We start from the raw sequence: 26,844 nt of genomic DNA on the forward strand, positions 1-26,844 counted from the left end.
CCATCCCGCTACCAACGTTAATCGAATACCATTTACGCTGACGATTTACATAACAAACAACTCTCCGCGAAGGATGCAGACACGGAGAGGATCAAAAGTACCCATAGTAATCGCGGCGTTCGTTACACAAGAAACTTCTTCATTCACGATGGTAGAGAACGGCGTCTTACGGATTAACCCTTTGCAGTATTAGCGCAACCTATGTGGGTCACACAAAAATCCGTTTTCCGTGTACCCTTTTAGTAGTAATAAATGAAAATTCGTATTTTTGTTTTGTTCAGGTTTTGCTTGGAAAGTAATAGTTTGATTTCTTTTATGATTGAAAGTATTTCTGTTTGCGATGGAAGTATAGTAAATAAATGAATGAATGTGATAATTAAATGTCGTTTATTTAGAGTAATAACGTATTATATGTTTATTATTGTTAATGACAGAACATGGGACAAAGTGTAAGACAACATTTGCTACGAAAAGGATTCGGATATGTCGACCTGACATACAGAATTCTCATGTTTACCAAGTTCTTTCGTGATTTATTCATTGCTTTGTAGCTGTTGCACGACACGTATGCATTCGCTGTACAACCCTTTCGGAATGTAGCTAGATATACACAGCTTTAAATGTCAAAATTTGGAGTGAAGTCGAGAAAGAGAAAAAGTGGGCTCACTGCCAGACATGCACAAGCACATCCCACGCAAACCTACCCACAGTGCATGCTGGAATAAATGCAGAAAGTTAGTATTCCCGGCACATCGTTCCATTTTGCGCGAGAAATGCGAGCAGTTTACTGTATAAATACGCCTTTCGATAAAGTAATTAGCAAAGTGAATATTGCATGCTTTCGTATTATTGTATTTTACCATTGTGTCGATTTAACGCACGGAGGACTTATTAAGTAGCGAAAATAAAGGTTGACATGGATTCGCTATTCGTCTTTCCATTAGACGATGGCCATTCGAGATCAAACGCGATTCCATCGATCGATTTGTCGGAAGATTGATGAGGATTGATGATCATTGATCTTATGGGCTACTTTGGTAGCCTTAACCCCACGTAGAATGTCTTTCGCATTGGTACCTGACTACACTTTTAGTGAACTTCCATGTTGCCGTTTCACGCGAGACATCTTAAGTAGGTGCTCGATGAGTTAAGTACTATGATTGCAAGTTCTGGGACAAATCAAAACCCGAAAATCTTATCTGAATATTCGTAAATTGGAAAGAAGATTGAGTGTATTTAGATTAATATCTAACAATGTCTAATTTATTTGTTAGAATTCGGTGCGAAAAGTTCCATTATTATTACGATAAGAAGGCATAAAGATCCATAATCTTACAATATTTAACGGAATAGGTTATTTTCATGCGACAAGTAACTGCATTTTTCTTCTCAGTAATGAACCGTAAACGAAAAAGGTTTATTATCTATACTGTGAAATGCATTTTAAATTACAAATTTGCAATGACTTTCATGAACATTATGAGCACTAATTAAATTTTTCTACGACAGCAGGCATTCCAGATTAATCTGAAACTATTACCAGCGTCTTTTATGAACCTTAATACGCGATCGACTTAATAGCGCTACGACTTCTTCTAAATATTCCCTTGAGTTCGCAATATCCCGAACCTTGACTTTTCATTTTTTAATTAAAATGCGCCTCGAGCAAAGTTCAAGCGTTAAAGCTATTTCCTACTCAGAAAAGAAATTCTCGCCGTATCTTGGATTCGCGCATCCACATTCCTCGACCAAGTACAGCGACAATGTCCAACGCGAGAAGGTCCAATTTTTTTCGCATCAAGGGGGTACAATTCAAAACGTTCCACTGAGAATAGCTTAAAGCAACGCATCAAAGTTGAGAAAGTAAGAAAAAATACTCCGCGAATATTGAAGTAATATTTCACATAATATCTCTGAAAAGAAGAAAAAGAAAGACAGAAAGAAAGAAACAAATAAACAAAGAAGCTTAAGAGGTTAATTAAGTTACGAAACGCCGTTGAAAACTTTGGTTTAGTAAAGGAAAAACTTCTCGCGTAAATTTGCAGCGTCTGAGAATGAAAAGATAACACGTTCTCTTTCAGAAGCTTTCCCTTTTTTTTTAATGCGTCCAACAATTCCGCTTTAATCGCTCTTCACTTTTATATTCGGTGGAAGCACTCTGGCAGCAAGAATTTGCGTGGGACATCGCTCGATTGTTTTTGAAAAAATGGGAAAACTCGAAAGAAATTACCTAACTCAATTACTCATGGTAGCATATGCAACAATGTCTAAAAGAAGGCTAAAAAGGAAGCACCCAAAAGACTTAATAAAGAAGGAGTTACAAGACAAATAAACAGTACAGTGTAACCTTGCTGAAGATAGTACTCTAATTAAATGTTATAAAAATTTGCCAAATGTCCAGGCGGATAAATTACAAAGAAAAATTAGAAATAAAAGAAACTCCGAAGAAAATTGAAAAAAATTGCTTTCAAATCAGTTCCATTTCTTTAGATGCTGACGAGCAGTTTGTTTCTTCTTGTCGGTGGACAACGCGATAGCTAAATTCAATTTGTATATGAATGATGTAACGAACAGTCGAGATATTACACGGAGATTAACCGTTTGCCCTGTAGAGTAATTACGAGTGAGATAGCTCTATCTCATTTAAATTGTCGAATGTCTATATTTTCAATTATCTTTAATGGCTAACTTACAAAGAGATCTAGTTAAATATTCTTCTTATATATATTTACTTTAATAAACATATTTCTTTTTGTTATGTATCAATGATATTAATAATGCAATAGTTCTTTTCTTTCTGATATTAATAATGTAATACTTTACAGCAAACATAGACATAGGGTATACTTACAATTTTTCTCCTTTTCCAATAAATTGTTAACAGGTTGACACTTGCAAACAATTAGAATAAGAAAACTGACCATATCAAAATGTTTAATTACGTAGGTAGCTGAATAATAATGTAACTTAAGAACTATAATACTAAATTATTGCTACTTAATTCTAATACCATTTGCGTTTGTTATGATACGATAAGTAATGTTACATGAAACGCTGTAAATTCTCGTGGCGGTCATCGAGTTAATGACAAGATAGTTCATCAATCGTAGTTGAAAAAGAAACCGTAGGGCAAAAGATTAACATTCATAGTTAACGTGGACTTAGAATAAGTATCAAATTCTTTTCTTTTTCTTATTATTTATTAACCATCAAATAGTCTTATCGAGCATAGTTGCGAAAGTAATCATTAGAAAAGGGATTAAAAAATATGAAGTCGTCCAGTGCGGCTTCGCTTGAGCAAGATCATTATCGAACCTCAGGGGAACGTTCGATCCGCGGACAAAAGGACGATAAAACGAATCGGGCAACGGAAAAAGAAAAATCTATCGGGCCGGGTTTCTGCGACACGTCGATAGATCGATGTTGCGTCATTGATCCTCGACCATGATAGATTGTCGCAAAAATGGATGCTCCAATTTTGTTTCTCCTTCGCAAAGATTCGAACGTTCTTTCGTGGTCCATGGATCGGAAAATTAATCTCGAGATTGTCACTGGTCGAAGAAATTCTCTTCTATTCCATTTTCCATTTAAAAATTGGATAGTGGGAAATAGGAAAGTAGACAAATTTGGATAGATATTTGCAGAAAGAAATATAGAAAATATCTAATGTGTAATATTCTTTCCTTAAAAATTGTATTCTTAGAAATTATATTTTTGAAAATTGTACTCTTCAAAATTGTACTCTTTAAAATGATACTCCTCAGAATTGTATTCTTCAAAATGACATTTTTAAAAATAATATTCTTAAAAATGATATTCATAAAAATTGTACTCTAAAAAGTTGTATTCTTCAAAATGGTATTCTTAAACATGTTATTCTTAAGAATTGTATTCTTAGAAATGATATTCATCAAAATTGCATCCTCAAAAATGTTAATTTACACAAAGTTTTCGAACCGTTCAAAAAGGAGATATCCAAGGAGTGGAGGCAATTGCAGCAGCCTGTGAAAGATTTATGCGGATATCAGTTGGTTCGTTCGTGTTTAATATTCGCGTGCAGTTTCGTGATATTCTAATCGTATCTCATCTTTACGGAAAATTTCATTCTCTTGACCGGCGTTGTGTAATATACAGCCGCAGTTTGTCGAGAAAAACCCGGAACAGCGTTCACGGCTTCATCTTCAACGATATTACACGAGCACGATAAGCCTCATTCAACGACCTAATAACAAGATAAGGTTCGGTATAATCAAGAATAATTTCTCGTGAGCAATTTGTATGAAATGAACGATTCGAGATCGGTATCTTCGAATTCTATTTTGGCGAAGAATTGTGTAGCTTGTAGTCAGTCCCCTTCTCCAATTCATTTCATTTTAATGAAAGTACCGTCAACGATAATACAGAAGAACTCCATTACGGCTGGGACTAGGTAAACTTCATCATTCCATCCGTTCACCCTCTACGAAGAAGGATTCCAGATATCCGATGGCCGCATCCAAACTCGGAGATTTTCATTTCAAGCGTGCAAATATCCTAATGAAAATTTAAAATTTAATTCGATATTGATTTGAAAACAATCATGCGTGCAAATACATTTCGAGATTTAAAATTAAAATTAAAATGTTAATTGTACACGGTTAAATGTAAAAGATAAATTTTAGAAAAAAAGCATTGATTAGAATAGTGTTACATAATAACCAACAGATAAATAAAGTAAAAATTTGATTTCGATAATGGTTTGTTTCGCTGTTTTTTCTTCCATAAACGAAAGTGGGTTTCCCACCCTTCGTTTCTTATTCTAATCAATCGATTCAAATATTTTTCTTTGAATATGGGTCAAACGTTATCTCGATTCTGTTCACCGAGAAACCGGGATTACTTTCGTCCACAGAATTCCCTGCAAGGCGTTCCGCCTTTTGCTAGCCCAACGGAATTTCGTGCAACAAGATTTCGTAAGCGTCAAACAGAAATTGAAAGTTTCGCTCTGGTTGAACTTCCCAACACCTTATGAAACAACTTTTCCACACAGGAGATTCGCTATAATTGCTGTGTGCCTTATAGCGGTTGGACGCGTTTTAGTTTCGTGTTATCGGTTACAGGTGAAACCCAAAGGTGTTAACTTGAATATTTTTTATTATTACCAACTACTGCATTATATGAATGCCAGAAATCTGAACTGTACATCATTCAGAAAATTATAAACTGAATTTAACAAAAATTTCTTTACTTCCAAATTAAATATTCTTTTTCATTATCAATTATTAATCTGCGAAGCAAACGTAGACATAGGATACCAGATCCTTTACGTTTCGATTTATCAATGTCGAAGTAGTTTCCAGCACAGTTGCGAAACAAGTCGTAAGGCAATAGGTTACATTACCTAACCCATAAATTCACTATGTAAGAGAAAAAAGCTGCGCGTGCCGATGAAAAATTCGTAATTCTCGTCTCTATAACGCGAGTGTAACAAACACTCCTTCAGTAGCCTTCTATTATCATCAAGAACCGATTAAGAGAATTAGACTTTATGGCGAGGCATTCTTCTCCCGAAGGGATCGGCGTTATCCTTTTTGTCGCAATTTTCCGCAGGTGGATTATCATTTAAATGACAAACTGCAACGATATAGAACGTTGCCTCTGAGAGCCGTAAAGCGTGATCGGACGCGCTCCAATGGCGGACACACGGTCTCGTCCCGTTACGGCACACAGTGTCACGAATTCAGGTGTTAACTGAACAAAACTATCTTTTCCGCACAGATGATTCGACCACATCGAATAATGTTTGTACATCATATTTAAAAAAAATATATGTATATGTTACGGGCAATGTGATAAATGGGGGGTTATTACCGACGTCTTACAAGTGATTATGTAAAATTATCATTGCCGATTGTCGATAACTGAATTTAAATATGTAATTCATCAAGACGATTGTTTCTTGCAAAACACTTCCAAACGTTGACAAATTCGAATCGTGAGATAGCGATGTGCGTCACTAAAACATAAATATTACTGACTTGCGCACATTTCTGCATATTCAAATTTATATGAAAAAAATTTTAAGGTCTATTGTGAATATAATAATAAACACTTTTACGTTTATTGTCGTTTATCGTGTAATTTAAGTATCACATATATGAGGAATATAATCGACACAGTAAGAATAATCAACAAAATTAATGAAAACAATTAACCATACTTTTTTATGTATGTGCGACGTGGCCTTCATTCTGAAGGATTTTTTAGCCTGAGTCTTCTCAAGTACCTTGAAAACCCCCTGTGTTTTCAAATCTTCAAGAATCAGACACGGAATGTCACTAGACGCTAAGACCAAGTCTGCATTTTTCTACATAAAATTCTGTTACTCTTCAACATTAAGACTTCATAATATCGACAGTCCCATTGCCTAGACAGTACTTTAGCAAATACGTGTTTATTTTTCAAAAATTAAGACAGGAGTTTTGTCCGTTTAATCTCCCTCTAATCGCGACACTGGGCGTCGGCGGAAAATATCACGAGTTCACCGATAAACGATCGAGCAACCGCGAAGCACGCCCGAAAGACGTAATTTTCGCGGGAAGTCGAAGTACGGCCTTTGAAAACCCGCGATCCTATTTCAAACATAAACTATTCTGACAGTACGAAACTCCGCAGATTCTCCTCGTCTTCGGCGAGACGGTGCGTGAACGTAAAAGAGATTCGAAACCACGTCGTTTCCTCCATGACAGAATCAATTTCCCTCGACAAACGCTGTTTCCGCTTAAGAGAAATAGCGAATCTTTCCGTAAAAGTCAATTCCGCGACCGCTTTGCGAGATAATTTGAAACTTGCTACCGATTATATCGAGCGCGCCTCGAAAATGAATTTTTCTCTTTCGTTTCATGGCCGAACTGGTTTTGATATTCGCTGAATATGTATTGGGATAACTCGCGCTGAAATGGGACTATTAACGTTGGAATTTCTAAAAATGTGATTTATTTGTTTCTTAATAATGACAGTTGAAGATAATTCGTTGTTCCATTATCGAAATTTGCACTATGGAACTATGAAATTTGGAATACGAAACTATGTATTTTGAACTATGAAAGTATGAAAGTATAAAAGTATAAAAGTATAAAAGTATAAAAGTATAAAAGTATGAAAGTATAAAAGTATAAAAGTACGAAACTACGAAATTATGAACTATGAAACTGTAAAATTGAAACAAAAACATATTTCTTCCATTATAGGTCCCACTGTCAGGATCGCAGTATAAGAACCATCTCAAATATTACTGCACGATCGGTCACACGTTTTCGAACCATCCTCTTGTGTTGCCGGTTTAAAGAGAACAGGTAATCTTATCTAGAGATGAAACTCTTGATAGAGAAACTTCGAAAAAATCGTTAGATCGCGAAAATCGTATCCATCAAGCTACGACTGAAACACAGAGAGCAACCTATCCACTGCGAAGTCTCGTAAAAGGAAACTTCCCCAGTCGCTGGTAGTTTGGGAAGTTGTACGTGTCTCCTCGTAAACCTCCGTCTTTGCTCAATTCCTCTTCGTCTCCCATCTAGTACCTAGTAGCGAGAAATCTGACGGGAGTTTATCCTTGAACTCCGGCCCAATAACCGATTCTCTACTTGTACCCCGAACCCGCCGTGAAATGTCTTGAAAGCACGAGGTCTCGCGGATTTTCTTCTCCGTTCAGCCGAGAAATCCGCCAATTCGCCGGTTAACATTAAATGTACCAACACTTTGTATGTACCTATATCTACTGTAACAAGTCAAATAAGTAGTTATAAAATGAAGGTAAACAAGTTAACCGATAAATTTTTCTCATTGGACACAGAAACAGGAGAGAAGAGGAAAATTGGAAAACTAATTAAGCGGATACTATAGAAATTAATTTAATGTTAAATGAACTAAGAACGGAGAATTTTAAATCAAATTTTAAAACCGGTCATTTGAACGTCAACGGCAATTTATTCACACTGATATATAGAATGAAAGAAAGTAAGGAAAAAATGTAAGCCACTCATTCGGCAAATCGGTTAACTCTGTTTCTTAACATTCAAACAACCTAGCGTTTACCACCTTAATATTTAACAGTTTAGCTGCCATGTTACCCGAATTCAGATGACACCATTATTTGTACAAACTTAAACATTAATTATCTTGGTGACGTAACGAACGAACCGAATTCTATTAGATGTATGAGATACTAGAAAGATAGTAGAGCAATCGTTACGAAGAATATTGACCTTTTGTTTTCAATTTTATTAAGAAAATTGCTTCGATTGCGAAGGAGTTTCAATGAGTGTTTACTTGGCAGTCAAAGTGCTCATCTTTATAAAGATTGTAACAATAGATTTTTTTCGATTTCTTCGTATACTGATTATTGTATTGACGTGAAATTATTTATTTTCAAGTCATTTCGGATATTTAACTCTTTTCAGATATCAATGGTTGCGAAATAAGGAAACAGATACCCGTCATTTTGACAATGCATATAGTGTCAATGCATTTTGAATACAAAAAGTTAAGAGTCAATTAAATGCTTCCGCAGATAAAATTTGGGAAAACTCATTTCTTTATTACTGGGTTCGATGCAACAGAATAATAAGAATTCTTTTGATCTTACAAGAATTGCAATGATAATAGAGATTACGTAAAGGTATACTATTTTATGCATTTCACGTATTCGATAGATTAAGTTATGCATATAATAATAAAGTAAAATATATTCTGTAATATTTATTTGATTTTTCATTTAAAGAGGAATTTGAAAGGTTAATGTATATTATTGCATAACTCTTCTACAATTTTTGTTTTATGGAGTTAACTGATTTGGCTAATCAGTAGCTCCTATATTAAGTACAGCAATGGTAATTTATAATGCGTATGAACAGATGGATGAGTGTATATGCGTACCGTCTATGAGAAATTTGGAATATTTTAGAAACATGTGGTGATAAAGTCAATACTTCATAAAAAATCAATAAAGTCAAAATATTGTAAAAGTAATCGAAGTGTGCAATATATGGAAACAACAGAATGTATTGAAAATAAATAAATTATTAGAACTCATCGGTACACTTTGACGAATTAGTAGTATTAAGAAACTAATCTAAGAGACATAAATTTTCAATAATGTGTACACGTGATGTACTCAAATGGATCTCAGGTTCCAATTGCTCGGTTGAAGGCCGAACAGTTGGCTTTACACGTCCTACCCATTTACCATAGAATCGTTCGTCTTAGTAATGTCTGGCTTCACATGGTGAAGTACTGTTGTACACGAACCACGAGGCACGTTTAATATCGTCGACTAATTTCAACGTGCCAATTTTGCCTGTGAAATATTCGACGCTTCAACCGTGTAGTCTTGATCTGAGCGACAAGCGTAGTTCGTTCAGATCATAGTTACTGCACATTTACACTTAGAATTATATCATTGATATTTGCATTGTTTCCTTTGTGTCGAATATGGTCTTATTAAAGAAGAAAAAAATATAATTGAATAATGAGATTATATTAATATAATTATATATTATTATTATGATTACTTAATTATATAATTAAAACAATGGTTAAACAGAGTAAAATTATAATAATAATTATAATATAATATAATAATAAAAGTATACAGGTAAATTCTACACGAATAATTTATGTTCGAGATTATCTCGACATAATGTTATACATTCCCGTGTCATGCAACGAATAATAACGTAGTAATTACGTGAATGGTAGAGGGGGATTGAATAATTGAAGCATTTTATAAATCTTAAAAAATATAATAGAATGATTTGTGGAAACCTAGCTTTATTCTAATAAATTCAAATCAGATACGGCTTTAGTAAGTTTCATAAATTTCAGAAATTATAGGCCGATTTCGAAATCTGGTCAGCACGTGAATCGATTTATCAATAAAATGAGATTAAAATAAACATAGAAGTAAATTGCAGAAACTGAAAAGTAAGGCTTTCATCGTAACAAGCTTCCATCATAACAATCTTCTCAAAAATCTAATTTTATTATGCTTACACTTTCTTTATTATGTTTTTCACTCTCTATATTTATATTCTTCTTGAAATTACAATGACGTTAAACGTTTACGCCGGTATAAAATGTATAAAAGTGTAACTTGATTAATTATTTAAGTTCATTTGTCATTTCAAAATTAAATAAATCAATTTAACTCAACATGTTGGTATGCAACTTCAAAGTTACACAGGCTTATAAAGAGATAAAATTCAGTAAAAGAAATGATAAAAGAAAATGCATGGGACGAGATAAAATTGAAATTGCATCAAAAGATTTGCTAAAGTCTATTTTACAAAAATGGCGCTGTCAACACTCTCCCCGAGAGTAACAGCAATAAAATAGGTTGCCATTACCGTCGATTGAAGTTCACGGTTGGGATCCCGTTACGTCGTCAACAACGAATAAACGAAATCGGTCGTCAATAACGTTTTATTAATATCGGAACGGTACGTGCCAGAAAACGACGTTCGCCGTTCACCGTAAACCGTCAGGGGATGATCGAGATCGTCCGCAAGAAATAAACGCCGCCACCCCCCCCCCCCCGTCGGCATTTATGAAAACGCGAGCAACTGCTGAAAATCCAGCGTACGTACTCACGGGCCATCGATTTTTCTCGCGTCCGTTATCGTCGCAGAAATAAAATGTTTTATAACCCCGGGTGAAACAACGTTTACGAACATATCTGCGGCCGATTAGGGGTCCGGTGAAACGAGCAACGAGGGGGAAAAACGCCGGACACCGCGATGGAAGTCAATTCCTGTGTGTACGTCGTCGACGATAACGATTTAATACGGAAAAAGTGAACCGTAACGTGAACGGCGATTAAAGAATCGTATGGAAAACTCGGAACGACACTGAACCTTTCAATTTATAGATAAACGGCCTCTCCTTCGATCTCTTTGTTTATCTGGCAATGATTTAACACGTTACACAGCGGTTTCTAGGGACTGCCATCAGAGTTTCATAATTTATTTATCGTAATTTATTTATACCTATAGGTAAATATAAATTTGAAGAAGAAAGGAAAATAAATGAAGATAATACATAATTACTGATTTCATACCAATATTTACGTTAATTGTAAATGAAGTAGGTAAATATATATTTTGTTCTACAAATTTTGTTAAGATGGAGATCAAAGAATTACATGAAAGATTCGAAAAGATTCTTTTATAGATATCTCTTCCAATTTGTCTCTAATTGTTGCAAAATTTCTAGGCACAGAAATTTGTGTAACTGTTCAAAGTACAATGTATACAAACATTAAAGAAAAATGCAACTGGATATAAAATATTTGAAATGGATCCTTTTCACCTGCCTGATAATTTCAATGTTAATTAACGCACGGTAACGTTTGAGAGTTTACGTGAAATGTAGTTTACAGTGAAATCGATGATCATAACGTTATACGAGTGTGACGTTACTTCCAAGTAATTTGTTACATGTGCCTGATTAAATTTTCCTAGCGTCGAGTTCACAGCAACGAGCAGCGCTATCTTATGATCCTCGTTAACAATGCTTCCGTAACGAAAGCTGCAGGTGCTAATATTAGATTATGGGCCATTTGAAATAGAGGAAATGCCGTGAAAACGGCTCGCCCGGCGTAATGAAGGGAATACAGATACTCGGTATTTCCCCGAGGCGCGATGCAGTCAGCAATTCATATATGATTCCCTTTGTGGGTAAGAACATTACTCATTCGCGCGAATATTAATTAAATAGCAATCGCCTCATTTCTATACACTCATAATTTGATCATCGGTTCGAATAATCAACAGGTATTTCCGGGTCTCGTTTCCCACTGTAAGTTTGTCACTATTGAACTTCTATAAACAGAATTACATTCATATAAATAATTTTCATCCAGTTTATTGATAAATATATTTAAAAAATCTTTGTACGCTTAAATATAGAACACTATTAACACTTAAACAGTGATAATTTGTCAGCAATACTGATTTCACCTATAAAACAATAAATTAGAAAATACAGCAATTACAATAAATATAAATGGAAACAATTTTTACATCTCCGAATAGATGAAGGTTAATTGTGACAAAAATTAATTGCACTTTCATTGTAAACAAACAATTCGCTTATCACAGCTTCATTTCGCTGTCGAAATAAGATCCGTTGTTTCGATTACAATCTGAAATTGCAATTGCCAAAGATTTCGCTAATTGTCCAACTCGTTCGACACGCGTATACTCGATATTGGTGCGCAATTACTCTCGTATCGACGGCCGTCAGTGATTTCCATCGTTAATGAGTGACCACGTCCGAATATTCTCCTCCGTAATGACACTCCTGGTAATATTCGCGTAGACACTAGGGTATAGGCCGACCATACTTCGGTCATGTTGTAATTAATGGGACACACGGAGGATCAGCGAATCTAATTAGTTATGTCGTCGATCAACATGGATCATCCGTTGGTCAGGGGAACCTTTGACTTGCGGACAATAAGGGATCGCCTTTCCAGGGGAATTTGTTTGTTACATATTCTGTTTCTGCGAAATTGAAGTAGCTCGTTAATGAAATAAACTTATCAGAGAAATGATCTGTCCCAAGATTAGTAGTAGGTCATTTAATAATAGTATGATTTAATTTAAAACGGTAAGGTTCATATAAAATCGTGCCAATAAGAACTGTAAACAGTACGATTTAATTTAAAAAATCAAGAATTTTCATACGTTGAGGTATATGATTCTCTTTTAACGGGTGAATAATTTTATACTGATTTATTTAAAGAAACATTCGATGAACATGGAGAATATACGATGAAATAATTGAGAGTGAACAGTTCATCTAAAAGTCGTAATTAAACTATAATGTTCCTGAGTGAAGGATCGTGCAATGTTAATGAAAGAAACCGCGGCGATCCATTGTGAATCATAAACGACGCGAGCAACGCGAGATTGATAGCGGTGCTCTATTCATTCTGAACTCACGCCGGCTAAGAATCATGAATGAAGACGAATTTGCTCGTTAACATTGCCTCCCAACGCGGTGCGGAAACGTTTATCTCGCGTCTGAGATATTTCAATCTGAATCACTGCACACTTCTCATTTCTCCATTCTTCAGTAAATGATAATTAAGCCAATTTACAATCGCGTTCCTCCATATTCACGTTCGCTTATCAACTAAAACTTCTGCTAAATATATAGATACTAAGTTTCTTCGAACATCATGCTTTTTATTCTTTGCATTTATTTGTAATTTTATTTTTATCAATACGTCATACAGATTTCAACGAATTATTTCTATTTCAATACACATCGAAGCTTCGTAACTTCAGCAACAAAACTAATCACGATATTCTTCAAAATTGTAATTCTACATCCACGTACGTAATAATTTTAAATGCCTCACCACCATTTTACGTTGCCCGATAAATGCATTAGCGACCGGATCGGTCGCTGCACCGCGGAATTGTGACGTTTACGATTCCCAAAACAAATTTACTGCGACCTGCTTAGCTGTAACGCTCAAAACTTCGATGTAATCGTTGCTACAGTAACAATATATCCCGAACTCAATGTCTTTGCGAATTGTGTTAATTACCCTACATGATTTAACGTCCCGGAAACTGCATTAGTTGCTCATGCAACCTACACGTGACCGCGGTCCAAATATTGCGCACAACAAACTTCCATCTTCCTCGATAAAATTGATGCTACGTTACTCTATTATCATCGTGCAGTTTGATCCCATTCCCATCAACGTTATACGAAGTATTTCCGTTTTCTACCCTATGCTCTGCCATTGCCACAGATCATCTTTCGAGGCTACGAATTTGAAACCAATATTATTTCTGACCGTTGAAAATTTGAAAACTAATCAATTACAAATGTTCGACATTTTTAGACAAAGAAACTCATTTTTCTACAACTTAATTTTGCAATTGCACATATTATAACTACTTATTATTGATAATAAATTAGTCAAACAAAAAATTCCATGCTCTTTTTATTTAATCTAAAATCAGATTTACTCTATACCATACAAATTGCTAGCAAAGAAACTAATGTTCCATTTGAACTGAACATGACGGAATGACATTTATATTCATAGAACAATATTTAAAATCTTCGCCACAAGTCCTACAAGATATTATAATGTACAGGTTAATAAAGAAGAAAAACGATTTAATGATTCCCATCAGTAACCAGTCGAATAGTTGGCTATAAAATAAACATAAAGAAGACTAATTGATTAATCCGACTGAAAGAAAACACAAAACTTTAAATCATATTTTGAAAATTCAGCATTAATTCCAATACAGCTTATATAACAAAGTATTGCTTAAAATTCAACAGAAAATGTTAGCTAAATCAGCTTAAGTACTTAACGGATTCCGCTAATTGCACAGAAACGCATTAGTGAATCGAACGAAGTGGACTGGATAAAAAAAAAGTATCATTGCGTGTTTCCCGTTCGTTTTTTCTATAATTATCGCAAATAAGGCGGGCGCGTTGCACGCGAAACAACAAGGCCGGGAACGTGTTTCGATTTGCGAAAGCGCACTACAAATATTTTCATTACAAGTGAAACACGGTGCAGTGTTTAAGAATTTCGATCGGTTAGATAATCAAATTAAAAAATGGTTTAACGAAGCTGTTTGAAGGACAAATTGAATCAGGGTGACCACATAAATAGATCAAAAGGTACAAAATCAAACTGGAAATGCTTCCGAATAATTTAGCCAACTTATTTAATACAAGCGTTACAAGATGACTTCGCAAAATACAACAGATCTAACATCCTAACAAAAATAGATAGAATTTCTAGATACAATCCGAAGGGAAAGCATCGTCACGTTAATATCATGAGAACTTTAAAGCAATTTTTAAATTATAAAAACTTAAAACGAACGGTTTCTGAATAAAACAAATTGTAAATTATCTAGGAGTTAACAAAAAAAAAATAAATCGAATTAAATAAATAAAAATAAAATTCAGTTGAAAATCATTTCATTGTTATAATGAATATAACTTTCACATTGATCATATTAAAATTCAACAAAATAAGTATGTAATAGAAAAAAACGTTTCAATAACATTAAAGGCTTCAAAGGAACTCGGAACGCTGTTCAAATCGAATATCTAGAAGAGTATGCAAATCAGTGAATAAATATTTACTCGAGACATTCGCTCACCTCGGTTTGCATGTCCATATTAACCATTCTCGTAGATACAGTGTCTTCAATTTTTTCAGGTCACGACCTGTAACAAGGAAACGCAGGATTTTTAACACATATACATATCAGGTACGATAATACTAATTTACACCGTAATTCATACCAGTATGGGATACATTAATAGATATTTATTTAGTGACGCATACATAAATACACTTCTAAAAGGTATACACCGACACACGCGTGAACAATTCAGCGAACATTGCCAACATTACAAACTTTCAACCAACACCGATAAATTCGCTAATTTCACGTGTTGTCCGATACGATGCCGTGTTATATAATTGCATTAATTCTCAGGCTCGAAACAATTTAATCGTAGACATTTGTCTCTTCGGTCGACTAACGTAAAGTTTCACGAACGAAATCGATGATACTGGATTCGATTTATGAATGTCCGCGCACTTAACAAATTGAATTCGCGAACAGAATATTCACGTAAATATAGATCAATGGAATCTTTTATAGTTCCATTCGTCTCTCGCCATTTCCCGGCTCGAAATGTTCATATAACGGGCGTTATAGCTGGAATAAGATCGATTTCCGGTTCAAGGATATAAAAAAAATTACCTCCCATTACAATTCATTTTCGCGAAATTCTTTCTTGGGTTTTCTTTTTTCTTTCTTGCCCTTTTTTCTGTTTTCCGAAACTAAAGGTCATTTTTCAACGGAACGAAGAGAGCCGGTGTGCACGCATCTACGTGAACGAGGTAAGGTCACAGCCATGGCCGTTCCGCCATTTCTTTTTTTAACACGAACCAATTGCGTGACTCACTACGTACAATTTAAGCATAGCAATTTATTGACCAGCTGAAATTTATGTATTTCAAGCTTCAAAGGGATCCGGGTTTTGCACGGACACGCTTCAAACTCAAAATATTACATTCCGCTGTCAATCTTAAATATAAAACGCGTTTATATAAAAAAAAATGTCGGAACGCTGTGTTTATTTGCAGAGCGCTGTATTTTTATGGAAATTAATTTCTTCGATCGTTTGTGTCACTGATATTCTTTGTGAGTTAACAAAGGATGTTAGGTTGCTGTTTTTGGGATGGTATAAAACAATAATTTACTATTTATCTGAAATGAAGTGTTTAGATGACAAATTTTATCAAACAATTTTGTAAAAAAACTGCTATATGAAATGATGTAGCTAATTTTTTTGCGAATATTTTCTATTTAGATTGTACCCGACGGGTATTTTGACAAATATTTTCATCGTTACAAGAATATACTTCCTCCAACGCGGTTACTAGTGTGTTATATGTATTAACGTCAATATGCATGTAGACACCACTCAAAATTAACGCACAAGTACTACGAAACTTCATCAAACTCCCGAGTACTCGATGTAATTACGTTACACGGCGATATTTTCGTCATTTAGACATTCGCTACGCGTCCCGTTTCGAATAATATTTTGAATACGAAATTATGTCAGAGAATCTTATGGGAGGATAAATATAAAAACAGTAAAATCAAGTTTGAAAGATACGTGTATTTTGCAGAATCTTCCTGTATTATTTATAGTAGTCGATTACATATTTAAAATATTTTGAGCTTCATTAACAATGGGAAAAATATACGTCAATAAACGTAATCATTATTAAACATAGAAAGTGTTCAAGTATGATACCATCAAGGTCTACCAGACTAATATAGCTTAACAAATTTTTCTAATAAGAAATCTCTAACCGATATGAATCGGTAAGTTAATTAACACTAATCGACACATCTTGTGTCCTTTTAAAGAATTATCAAGACAAATTTCACACTATTAAATTAAACAGTGTTAAATTAAAAGTTCTCTATGTTCGACAAATATCAACAATCTTCCAGTTTATTTATTTAGAACATTCATTTATTTAAACTTCATTTAATTAATGCACACTATTAATACTAACCGTACCAGCACTTTGTATACTGGAACCAGCGAATAATCAGTTACAGAATGTAACAAGTTTGACGATAAATTTTTCTTGGACGAAAACGAAAGGAAACACAAAAACTGAAAAACCAATTAATCGGATAATACGAGAACGGATATAAAGTTAAATAAACGAAAGAAAATACAAAATCTTAAATCAAATTTTAAAACCGATCATTTGAGCGGTCGCGGTATGTTTAGTGTTAATTCAACTTTATACACCTGCTACGTAACGATATTTGAGCATTCCATAAGAACACGTGTCTCCGATATAATAATATTTTGATTGTCTCCATCGAAGTTCAACAGGATGTATTAGTTATTCATACTGAAATTTTTCATCAGTTTCACCATTCGGTGGAAAAACGGTATCTACACATGATAAGGAACACAAAGGGATTCCTTAATTCGACTTTTGGGAATTAATGATCCCGAATCAAGGTTTCCGGCGAGGTGTTTGCATTTGGTGCCCGTTTATCGACGGATTTGCATATTTTATCGCAACTCGGCGCGAAGATGGCTAAGATAACGCTGACTATTATTTTTTAAACGATAGTGCCCTACGAACAACACCAAAGGAATTTATATCGCGTTTCGATAGCGCTTACAGTCTACCGTATCATTTTCTATTATTTTCCAATATTTTCTTCATGAAATAGGAATGTCGTTTTCGTATCAAACCGAATTTCCGCACGAAAGCTGCGGGATATTGCCAAATATTATTAAAATATCGCATGCTTCTGGCTTTCATTAGAACAGAGGTCGGAAATAGATATTGTGTTCTGGTGTTTCGTGGAGCAGTGTTATTCGATGAAATTTCATCGCACGGGTAAACATGGTCGAAGGAAAAATGAAGTTTCTTCCTGGATCAAACATATTTACAGCAGAATTTCGATGATCGACCGACCACGTTCCGCCAACGGAGGATAACACAAAGGCACGCGCAAAAATATCTTCGCTCGCGTTGAGGAAAATTGGAACGAGGCTTCTTTCGTGGCCACTGATAGAATTTAAAGAAATATAGGGCCTTTCGAAATAAATCATGCTCGGCAGTCAGGGCTTACGTAATATAATTCATTTTTAAAAAGATACTCGGAAATCCTTTTATCAGGCCTTTTTGTGCACGGTTTTCATAACCATAAACTCATCGGGAATCTTCTATTATTACGAATCTCTTACAAAATCCTGAACTTCATCATATAGGCAACAGTGGCCTAGATAACGGAATTCGTTTCCTGCGAACTGCATCGTTGCATTAAGAAAAATATGTATAACACGAGTACAAATAAATCTATATAAAATGTATCGTTCAAGATAATAGAGGAATTCTTGTACGTAAATGCTTCGATGAATATCTAATTAGCATATCGTTGGATTGAATGAAAATCCAATTTTTTCATTCAAACTAATAAACACAAGGAACGTACGATCAAACGACGTCGTTCACAGCGAACGCGTTGACCTGTTGAATCCTTATCGTACCGATCAATCAACGTTATCGTATCATTTGCAAACGTCAAATAAATGTACTGCATAAAATAAAGAGAATTCGATACATAATTCAATTATTTATGGAAAAATTTTTTGTAACCTTAATATGTTCCTTACTATTTGTTTCGATGGCCATCTTTTCAGTTATATTACTTCATCGAATTTAACGAATCTTCTAAATAAAATATTGAGAAAGAAGAAAGTTAAAAGCAGTCATCGAATATCTGAATACAAATATACCTATCTATAGCATCAATTTCATTTTGTGGACTAGTGAACGTGTTAAAAAAATTCTATTTCACATAAGGTTTACACATTATCTAAGTATTCCAAGTTATTGAACAGTTTATTGAAGACTAACAATCAATGCCTAAGGATTTTCCAATAAATCTCCCAATAGCAATTAAAATAAAAATATAACATAATATGTAACATTAACAAAGAATGTGCAGCCAATATGGAATATGTTCCATATTAGGAACCCACGTATTTCGATAGAAAAATAATAAGTATTCCAAAAAGAAAATAAATTTGCAGCAAATTGCTTTTGAATAGTTGAAAACGAACAGGTTCAATAATAAATAATGAAAAAATAACAATTTTTATCCTATCTACATTAAGGAATTTGACGATTTAACTCGTCTTTCAGAAAACTAGCAAACACAATAATGTTCTCATTCAATGACAAATTCTTAATTGATGTCCAACCAATTATTTTCCATCGCCAATTAAGTGTTTCCCATGGTAACTGACACATTAAGTTATTTTCCGAAATATCCTAGTGTTCCATATTAAGCGCCTTTGCCCTATGTACATCCATAGCGCTTAAAGGGTTAATAAGCACGCGAGGAGAACGTAAATCACAGGAAACGAGAATCGCGGAGAGACGGTCCCCGTAAACATTGGCGGTACGATCGGCATGAACGGAGGGATTCGTCTCTCTAATCAGTAAAGGTAGCACGCGCGACCAATCGGGTGCCGAAGACGAATCGCCAAACGTTTCTTACAACTGTTCCGGGAACATCGGGTGATCTTCGATTTAGCAAGAAATAGTTTCTGTAGAGGCGGTTGCGGCTTCATACACGGTGTCTGGCCCAACGCCAGCTTCCAACCAGTTAACCACCGACCGCAACTTTCCAATACCAATCTAACTCATTCATCAACGGCACACAACAGACACGACACCTGCGTCTGTGGACCAAACATATTTTTTCGTTCTCTCGCGTTCCTCTTTTTTTTCGGGGCACGACTCTTAAGTCACGTACACATCGAAACACATGTCGAGCGACATTTGTTGCCAAGAAAACTATTCGATTGAAAGAGACGAAATAGTTGTTTAACTCTTGAAACGATAAATTTACGTATTTTTTATGGAAGGAGTCATATCGACTTATACTGAATTTTATAAACATTATTTGTTAAATGTTTGTGCCGATTTTGATCAATGCAGGTACGTTAATATGAATCCTAATCGGCTACGTTTAAACCTCTAATTTCCGAAATCTAAACGAACAAATGTCAATTTTTCTAAAAACTTAGAACAAACTGTACAATAAATATTCGTAAATCTAGTGTTAACTGTGGAGTTTAGTTTAAAAAATCTCTCGTTTTGCGCGCAATGAAACGAAAAAATGAGGCGTGTACTCGTTAAACGCAGGACGAATGTGCCTAGGGTATATTTTAATGAACAACCAAAGCGGAACAAAGAAGTATTACAATTTGCACGTCATAATTTGTGTTGTGCTTACAATTATTTCGCTGGTTAATCGCTACTCGCATTTCCGCGTGAACGTTATTTAATTTAGCGAACAAACTTCGCTACGAAATGTATACACGTGACCTGTTACGAGACTGTTACGAGACTGTTACGGAACAAATCTCGCGGCGTGTAGCATACATGCGAGTTCACTTTAGTTCCACGCCGCGGGTAGACATTTTTTTCCTGTACCAACACATTTTCGCAGGAAGTTGCGCGCATTCTTTTTTCGCTCTACTCCCTTCCGTCGCCGACGACGTGGACAGGACGGTAGATAATGTTTCACATTCGTTTTCGAGGACTTCGCGCCTTCTTTTTCAGACTATCTATTTTCTGTTTAGTGAAACGGACGAGCAATTATTCATTCCGCGGGAGATTTTTAATGTGAGAGGCCAAGACAGTGAGAAATATTTAGCCTGCGGGTGAAAATATACGGTTCGCCATATTTTCAAATTAATTTTACTTTTATATACTTCCCGCAGTGAATTCCTGAATTTATAATTATTGATTCGTCGCCTCGAACGTCGATAAATCTACATAATTATATTTTAAATTACTAAAACGCGAAGGACGTTGTTTGCATAGCTGGTAAATAATGTTAATTAATCTCAACGTGTATGTCTTTTATACAACAGTATTTGAAATAATGTATGGAACACGCTTCATCGAACAAATAAATGAATAATGAAGCAATAAATGGTAATGTTATGTATTATTATTTAACAGTAAAACTACCGAGCAGTTAAATTGACTTTTTAAAGTTCCTGTATAGAAAATTCAAGAGTGCATCTATTGAGACTTTAATTGATTTATAACTTCTTTACTAATTTCTCAGGGGAACATTGTCTTTCTAATAACTGGAAAATGAAGAAATCAGGAATAGCACTTTTGACCCGTCTGGTAGTTTTAGTATTAAGACAAAAATGTGAAAAAGTTAGGGCAAAACTTGTGTGAGAAATATAGTTGACTTCGAGGCACGTCGGTTTTACGTTCTTCGTTGCGCACCCAGGGACAACCGCGACGAAAAGAAGAGTCGTGGAAAAAGCTGGCGAATCCGTTTCATCGATAAACGTCCGAAGTGTGTACGCTAAAATAGATTTACGGCAACAGCTGCGCCAGGAAGCTAATCCGATGAGAAGCTTGTGGGAGCTATGCAAGCTTCGCTCCCAGTATCGCCTCTCTCGGCCCCATACGATTTTCAAGAACCGGAAACCAAAATCTATATTTATTCGGAAATCGAGCTTTATCCAGGAAACAATATATCAACGGGATATCTGCTACGAGTAACATTCTTGTTACTATTGTTTGCGTATCACGTGTGCGGTAGATAGCCGCCATTTTGTCATAGGAAGTTAGCTGGCAACTTCTGTTGGCGCCATTTTGTGTACACCGATTGTTAAAAGTTTTTTTTGTGTAATAAATGAAATATATTATATAGATTAATTGACGAATTAAAAAATATTAATTCTAAAAACGTTTAAGTATCATAATTAAAATGTGGATATTTATATAGTCTTTTTCTATTATATAAAGTGATTATAAAACGCTCGACCAATTTCAAGAATTTACAGTCATGCACAACTGATGCAATGAATCAAAATAGAATTCGATTTCTGTGGACCCCATTAAAATGTAGGTCAGCTCCAGTTTTCGGCCATTGGGAAGGGCCACGATGAATTATACACACGCCCCAAAATTCTCACGTAATCTTTCCATAAATCAGCTAGACCGTTTTAATACGGCTTCTTGCCTGATTTCATTAATCAATCCCTGGTCCCGGTAATGAAATGTTTTCATTAAACAAAACAAATGCGCGTCCCCGTGACAAACATGGCAGTGAATTAATTGGATTTAGGAAACAACAATAAATCACGTAGCCGAAGGAAAAGGAAATTCGGCGACAATGCTGAAATTTGATACGAAACACCTGTTCCTCAGAATCGCGTGGCAACATTGAAACCGAATGTTTTTAAAATTCAGTCGAAATGCATAAAGATTATTGGAGGTTCATTCGGCAGACCCGTAGAATCAATAGCATTCGGAGATTGAAAAGAGTTATTAGAACGTTCCACGTTAAGACTAAATAAACGAAGGAAATGGTGAATTGCTAGACTCCGTTGCTTCAAACGGTCTTCCTTATAATTACGAAGAACCGATTAACGAGAACCTGCAATTCATTATTGTGATTACAGTGCAATAAAAGGTATAACGACGTATAGACGGCAGCAGTAAAAGCAGAAAAAGTATCTTGTTTGAAGTTCATAGTGAAATTTTGTAATTAAAGACTCCGAAAGAAAAGAAAAGACGTGATGCAATGCGATTACAGTTCTGCGTAGGATGATTACGTTCTAATTTCAATATTATTATGAAAAACTCGATCTTGATGTTTCTTCCCAGAGGAAACTGTAAAAACGGTATGCACGGCAACTTGAAAGTGGTTCACTGATAGCCCAAGAGTCACTCAACCTGTTAACAGCCGGAGTCCTTACCGTTTAGCACCTAGCAGTGTTTCACCAAGTCACTAGATTCGCTTCACCAATATGGTACAGACCGATCGCTTCTGGCAACACATTGTTCCAGCACTGTCGTATCGACAGCTCACAGCATGGTAGCCGCAGCTCGAGGCTATGTTGATTTTGACGTCTATTGAAATCGGTCAACGTTAAGGGTTCATTCTGGTCAAACAATCTCGAAAGTGGACAATATTTCTTCCTTTTTTCTTTTTAATAATGAACATGAATTATGATTTCAACTCTTCATTGGTTGGTACGCCTTGTATCATTCTATTCACGTGTCCAAAGCAAGAAAATAAAACAGGTGCTTAATCTATACTAATACCGCGGACATTCCTGCCACTTTCAGAAGAAAGGAATTGAAAATCAATATATTAATAATATTTGGAAGGAATATTAATACCTTTGTGACATTTTATATATCGCGTAAAGAAAATTCAATTACTTTTACGTGTATCTGTATCTAAAATCGTAATGTATTGCATACTGTGAAAGAAGTTGAAGAGATCTTTTTTTCGAGCTTTATAATTAGTTCATTAAAACGATTTGTTGCATTTAATGAAATATTGTAATTATGAAAATTGCTACTGAAACATGCGTTAGTCACTAAAATGTTAAAAGACATGTCCGTGTTTTGACATGACATGACATTTCCGTGCTTTAAAAGACTATATCGGACTAATTGTTCCATGTTCCACTGTAAAGAATTAAAACCACCTTCTTTAACACTAAACGCACCACGATCAGTTTTCAACGTTGATTAAAAGTTCTGCGTTTCCCTTCGTTCATTTAATTTTACATGAATTCTTATATTGTCCGATCAATTAGCTTTTCAATTTTTGTCTTTCGTTTTCTTTTTGTCTTCACTAAGAAAAATTGATCCTTTAATTTGTTTACGTTTATTTTAAAACTAATTATTTGATCAGTTACGGTAAGAATAGGTGTATACAAAATGCCGATACATTTAGTGTTAACCCGTTAAGTGCGGAGTTTAGTTTGAAAAATTTCTTATTGCGCATGCAATAAAATCAAATAATAAAGTGTCCAAAAGTGTCAAATAATAAAGTGGGCCAAAATGCACTTATAATATATTCTAACGAAAAACTAAAGTGTAATGAAGAGAAGTTACATTTTTGTCTAAAAAAATAAATAGTCTGTCGTTGAAAAAGTCAGCACAATTCAGTTTTAAGATGACATGTACACTCGTCAAACGCATTTAACTGGTCAAGGTTCACAGTGTCGGAGAAATGAAAAGGAAAATATCAATAGTTCTTCCCTACGATGACCCCTTAACAATATGGGGGTGGTCGCGAGATGAAATGCGAACGATTACGGTCAACACGTGCGTTCATTAAATCGGCCCCGCCACTTCGCGATTCCACGGTGCACGGCCGCCTCAATTTCTCTCGACTGCGTGCTCACTTTTGCATTCACGGCGAGCATTTAATGAATCGATGCGACGATTATTCAGCATCTATGCGCCGGCTATTACGCGCGGAACGCCGCGGTTATCGCATTATCGGGAATCTTTTTGACGCGATCTGTGATGCGGATCGTAGCGCGCGTTCGCAACGAACCACGCGTGATACCACAAGCTAATCTCGCGGAAATACGTGTCGTCGACAACACTCGCATAAAAAGGGATTCCCGGTTAAATCGCGCCTGTCCTGGCTGCGTATAATTCGGACACTAGCTCAATAGATGATCCGATGTAATCGAATCATAAATCCACGAAGGAAGGAATATTTGGTCAAAATATTGAAAATGTAATACAGTGAACATTAGATAACCACAACGAGATCGAGGGGTTGTAATTACGAAGTAGAATCGAATCCACCACGAGAAACGAAGATTTTAGCATGGCGGGCGTGGAAAAGAACAACGCGAGGGAAGGAAAAAGAAAGAATGAGAGTCGAAGTGTTCAGAAATAGAATTGAACAAGCATAAATATTACTCGATTCTTTGGAATTCAAATTAAATATCATTCTTCTGTTATCAATTATTATATTTTAAAGTAGAGATGGACCTAAAATATACCTAGAATTTTTTCTTGTCTTAATAAGTTATTAATGGCGAAGTAGATGTAGCGATAATAGTTAGGGAATAAATCGTAGATTAAGGGGTTAAAGGATCGCGATAAACTTGAGGCTTTCGACTAAAAAGTACGGGTGGCTAATAATAGAAAAAGTAAAGGGAAATATTATTATTTGAGATAATTGTTATAGGGTAATAACCTAATTTTATTCTGATTTTTAATTATCTTTAGTGTTATTTTGTATCTTGTACAGAGCCCTATTTAACTATTCTTCTTATATGTATTTAATTACACAAATATATTTTCTTTTTGTTAGGTAATATATTAATAATGTTTACCATTTAGTGGTTCTTTTTAAAAAAGTGGATCACCTTTGCCTGGCTTGCTCTACATAAGTTGACGAAGGTTGATGCGTTATTTTGTTAGTATCAGTTGACCAAGTAAGAAACAATCGTGAATTCGCCTCCCTAAATCGAAGATGGACAAACAATGACGCGCGACGCTCGAAATACCTGAACAATTCTATCTGTTCGAATGCAGCTGCCCGCGTATTATTCACCGCATTTGCATACCATCGATGCGAATCACAAATGTTCGCTTACACAACAGAAATACTGTTGTTCCCTACGCGGACGAAGGACGCTCCCGATACTTCTGAACGTACGACAGCGGAGCTAGGTCATCGATTAATTAATATTGCTGTTTCAAAGAAAAAGGATTGGAAACTGAAATTCGTAGCGTCAGCGTATTAGACACGGGGACACAAAATTCGTAATAAGCTGATAGTAAATTTACATTTAAATTATCTGCTGAAAATCTTCATCGGACGGTATACATAAATAAATATAAATTGTTTATTAAATGCGGCATTGGCTCCTAAGAGAGCCGATAACATACGTCCTTTAATAATCTCTACTACTAGCCCCCAACATGTGACGCCATTTTAATAAAATTGGCGGGAGAATACATTGAATTCAAACTTTATTACCATTTTATTGGAAAAATAACAAACATGATTTACTAATAAAATACCTCGATACGTGGTGTTTCCACTGTTTCAGAGTTCCAATATAATTTCAACGTCGATTGTGTAGGGAATTGAACGGACGGATCTGAAGAAACAAATGTTGCAGCCATTTGTCCGCCATTCTTGTACTTTCTTGTTCAACGTTCTTCTTGCAAAGTTCTTCGTTCGAAGCAAATGAGTTTCGTTATTTCCATTTCATTATTTCAACATCGTTTCAATTTAAATTAGTCTTATTAACTACAGCAACGACTTGTTAAAGTTTACAGTATTTAACGATTCAGCGAACGTAGTATACGATTAAAGTACAAAATTTCCAATGCAAAGGAAGAACAATTATGCGTCGGGAACGCTCTCCAGTTAACGGGATTAGATTCATATCGGTGGAAGTGGTCACCGAGGATATTTCGCTGGAGGACAGGACATAATTAAATTTAGTTGGGTCGGAAGAGGTCTAGCCAAAGGGCGAAGAGCGTACGATTCCTAACGTAAATTGATTCTCGTTTACGAAACAGCTTGTGCCAGTAAACTACAGCCCACTTGAGACGTCCTATATTACATCGTTGACAAATATTTGTCCCCTGGTGATGGTCATCTCCAATTCGACATGTCGTATCAGTCGTGAAGCACCGATGATGTCCGAATAATTATGAGCAAACCGTCTTCGCCATTTTGTGCAGAGCACCATGGTATTGTTAGCTGTAATTTTAGATCGGTCAACATTTATTAACACTAAAACTACCAAGTTTTTAATACGATTGATATGAGACTTTCGTTAAAATTTTAACAACAGATTTCTTTCGGTGTCTTTAGATATTTGTTATAGCATCCAAGTGAAAATAATTATATTTAAAATTATTTCTAATAC

The 26,844-nt window shown here is 35.2% G+C and overlaps 1 protein-coding gene across 23 annotated transcripts in view; it reads right to left on the minus strand.

Annotated features, from left to right (window-relative positions):
- Dh31-R (Diuretic hormone 31 Receptor) overlaps positions 1–26,844 on the minus strand; it is a 179,581-nt gene that overhangs the window by 123,495 nt on the left and 29,242 nt on the right. For 19 of the 23 annotated variants that reach the window (XM_031973257.2, XM_076366580.1, XM_076366578.1 and 16 more), the window contains one exon: positions 15,189–15,255. Coding sequence is in view for 5 of the 23 variants with exons in the window: in XM_076366586.1 (XP_076222701.1) it covers positions 15,189–15,215 (27 nt within the window). In the remaining 18 variants the exon portion in view is untranslated. Of the gene's footprint in view, positions 1–15,188; positions 15,256–22,893; positions 22,992–25,984; positions 26,598–26,844 lie in introns of those variants that run through there. The other 4 variants (XM_076366587.1, XM_076366590.1, XM_076366581.1 and 1 more) reach the window with 2 other exon arrangements.

Source organism: Nomia melanderi, chromosome 4, assembly GCF_051020985.1.
Source record: "Nomia melanderi isolate GNS246 chromosome 4, iyNomMela1, whole genome shotgun sequence".
In the NCBI taxonomy this organism is placed as follows: Eukaryota; Metazoa; Arthropoda; class Insecta; order Hymenoptera; family Halictidae; genus Nomia; species Nomia melanderi.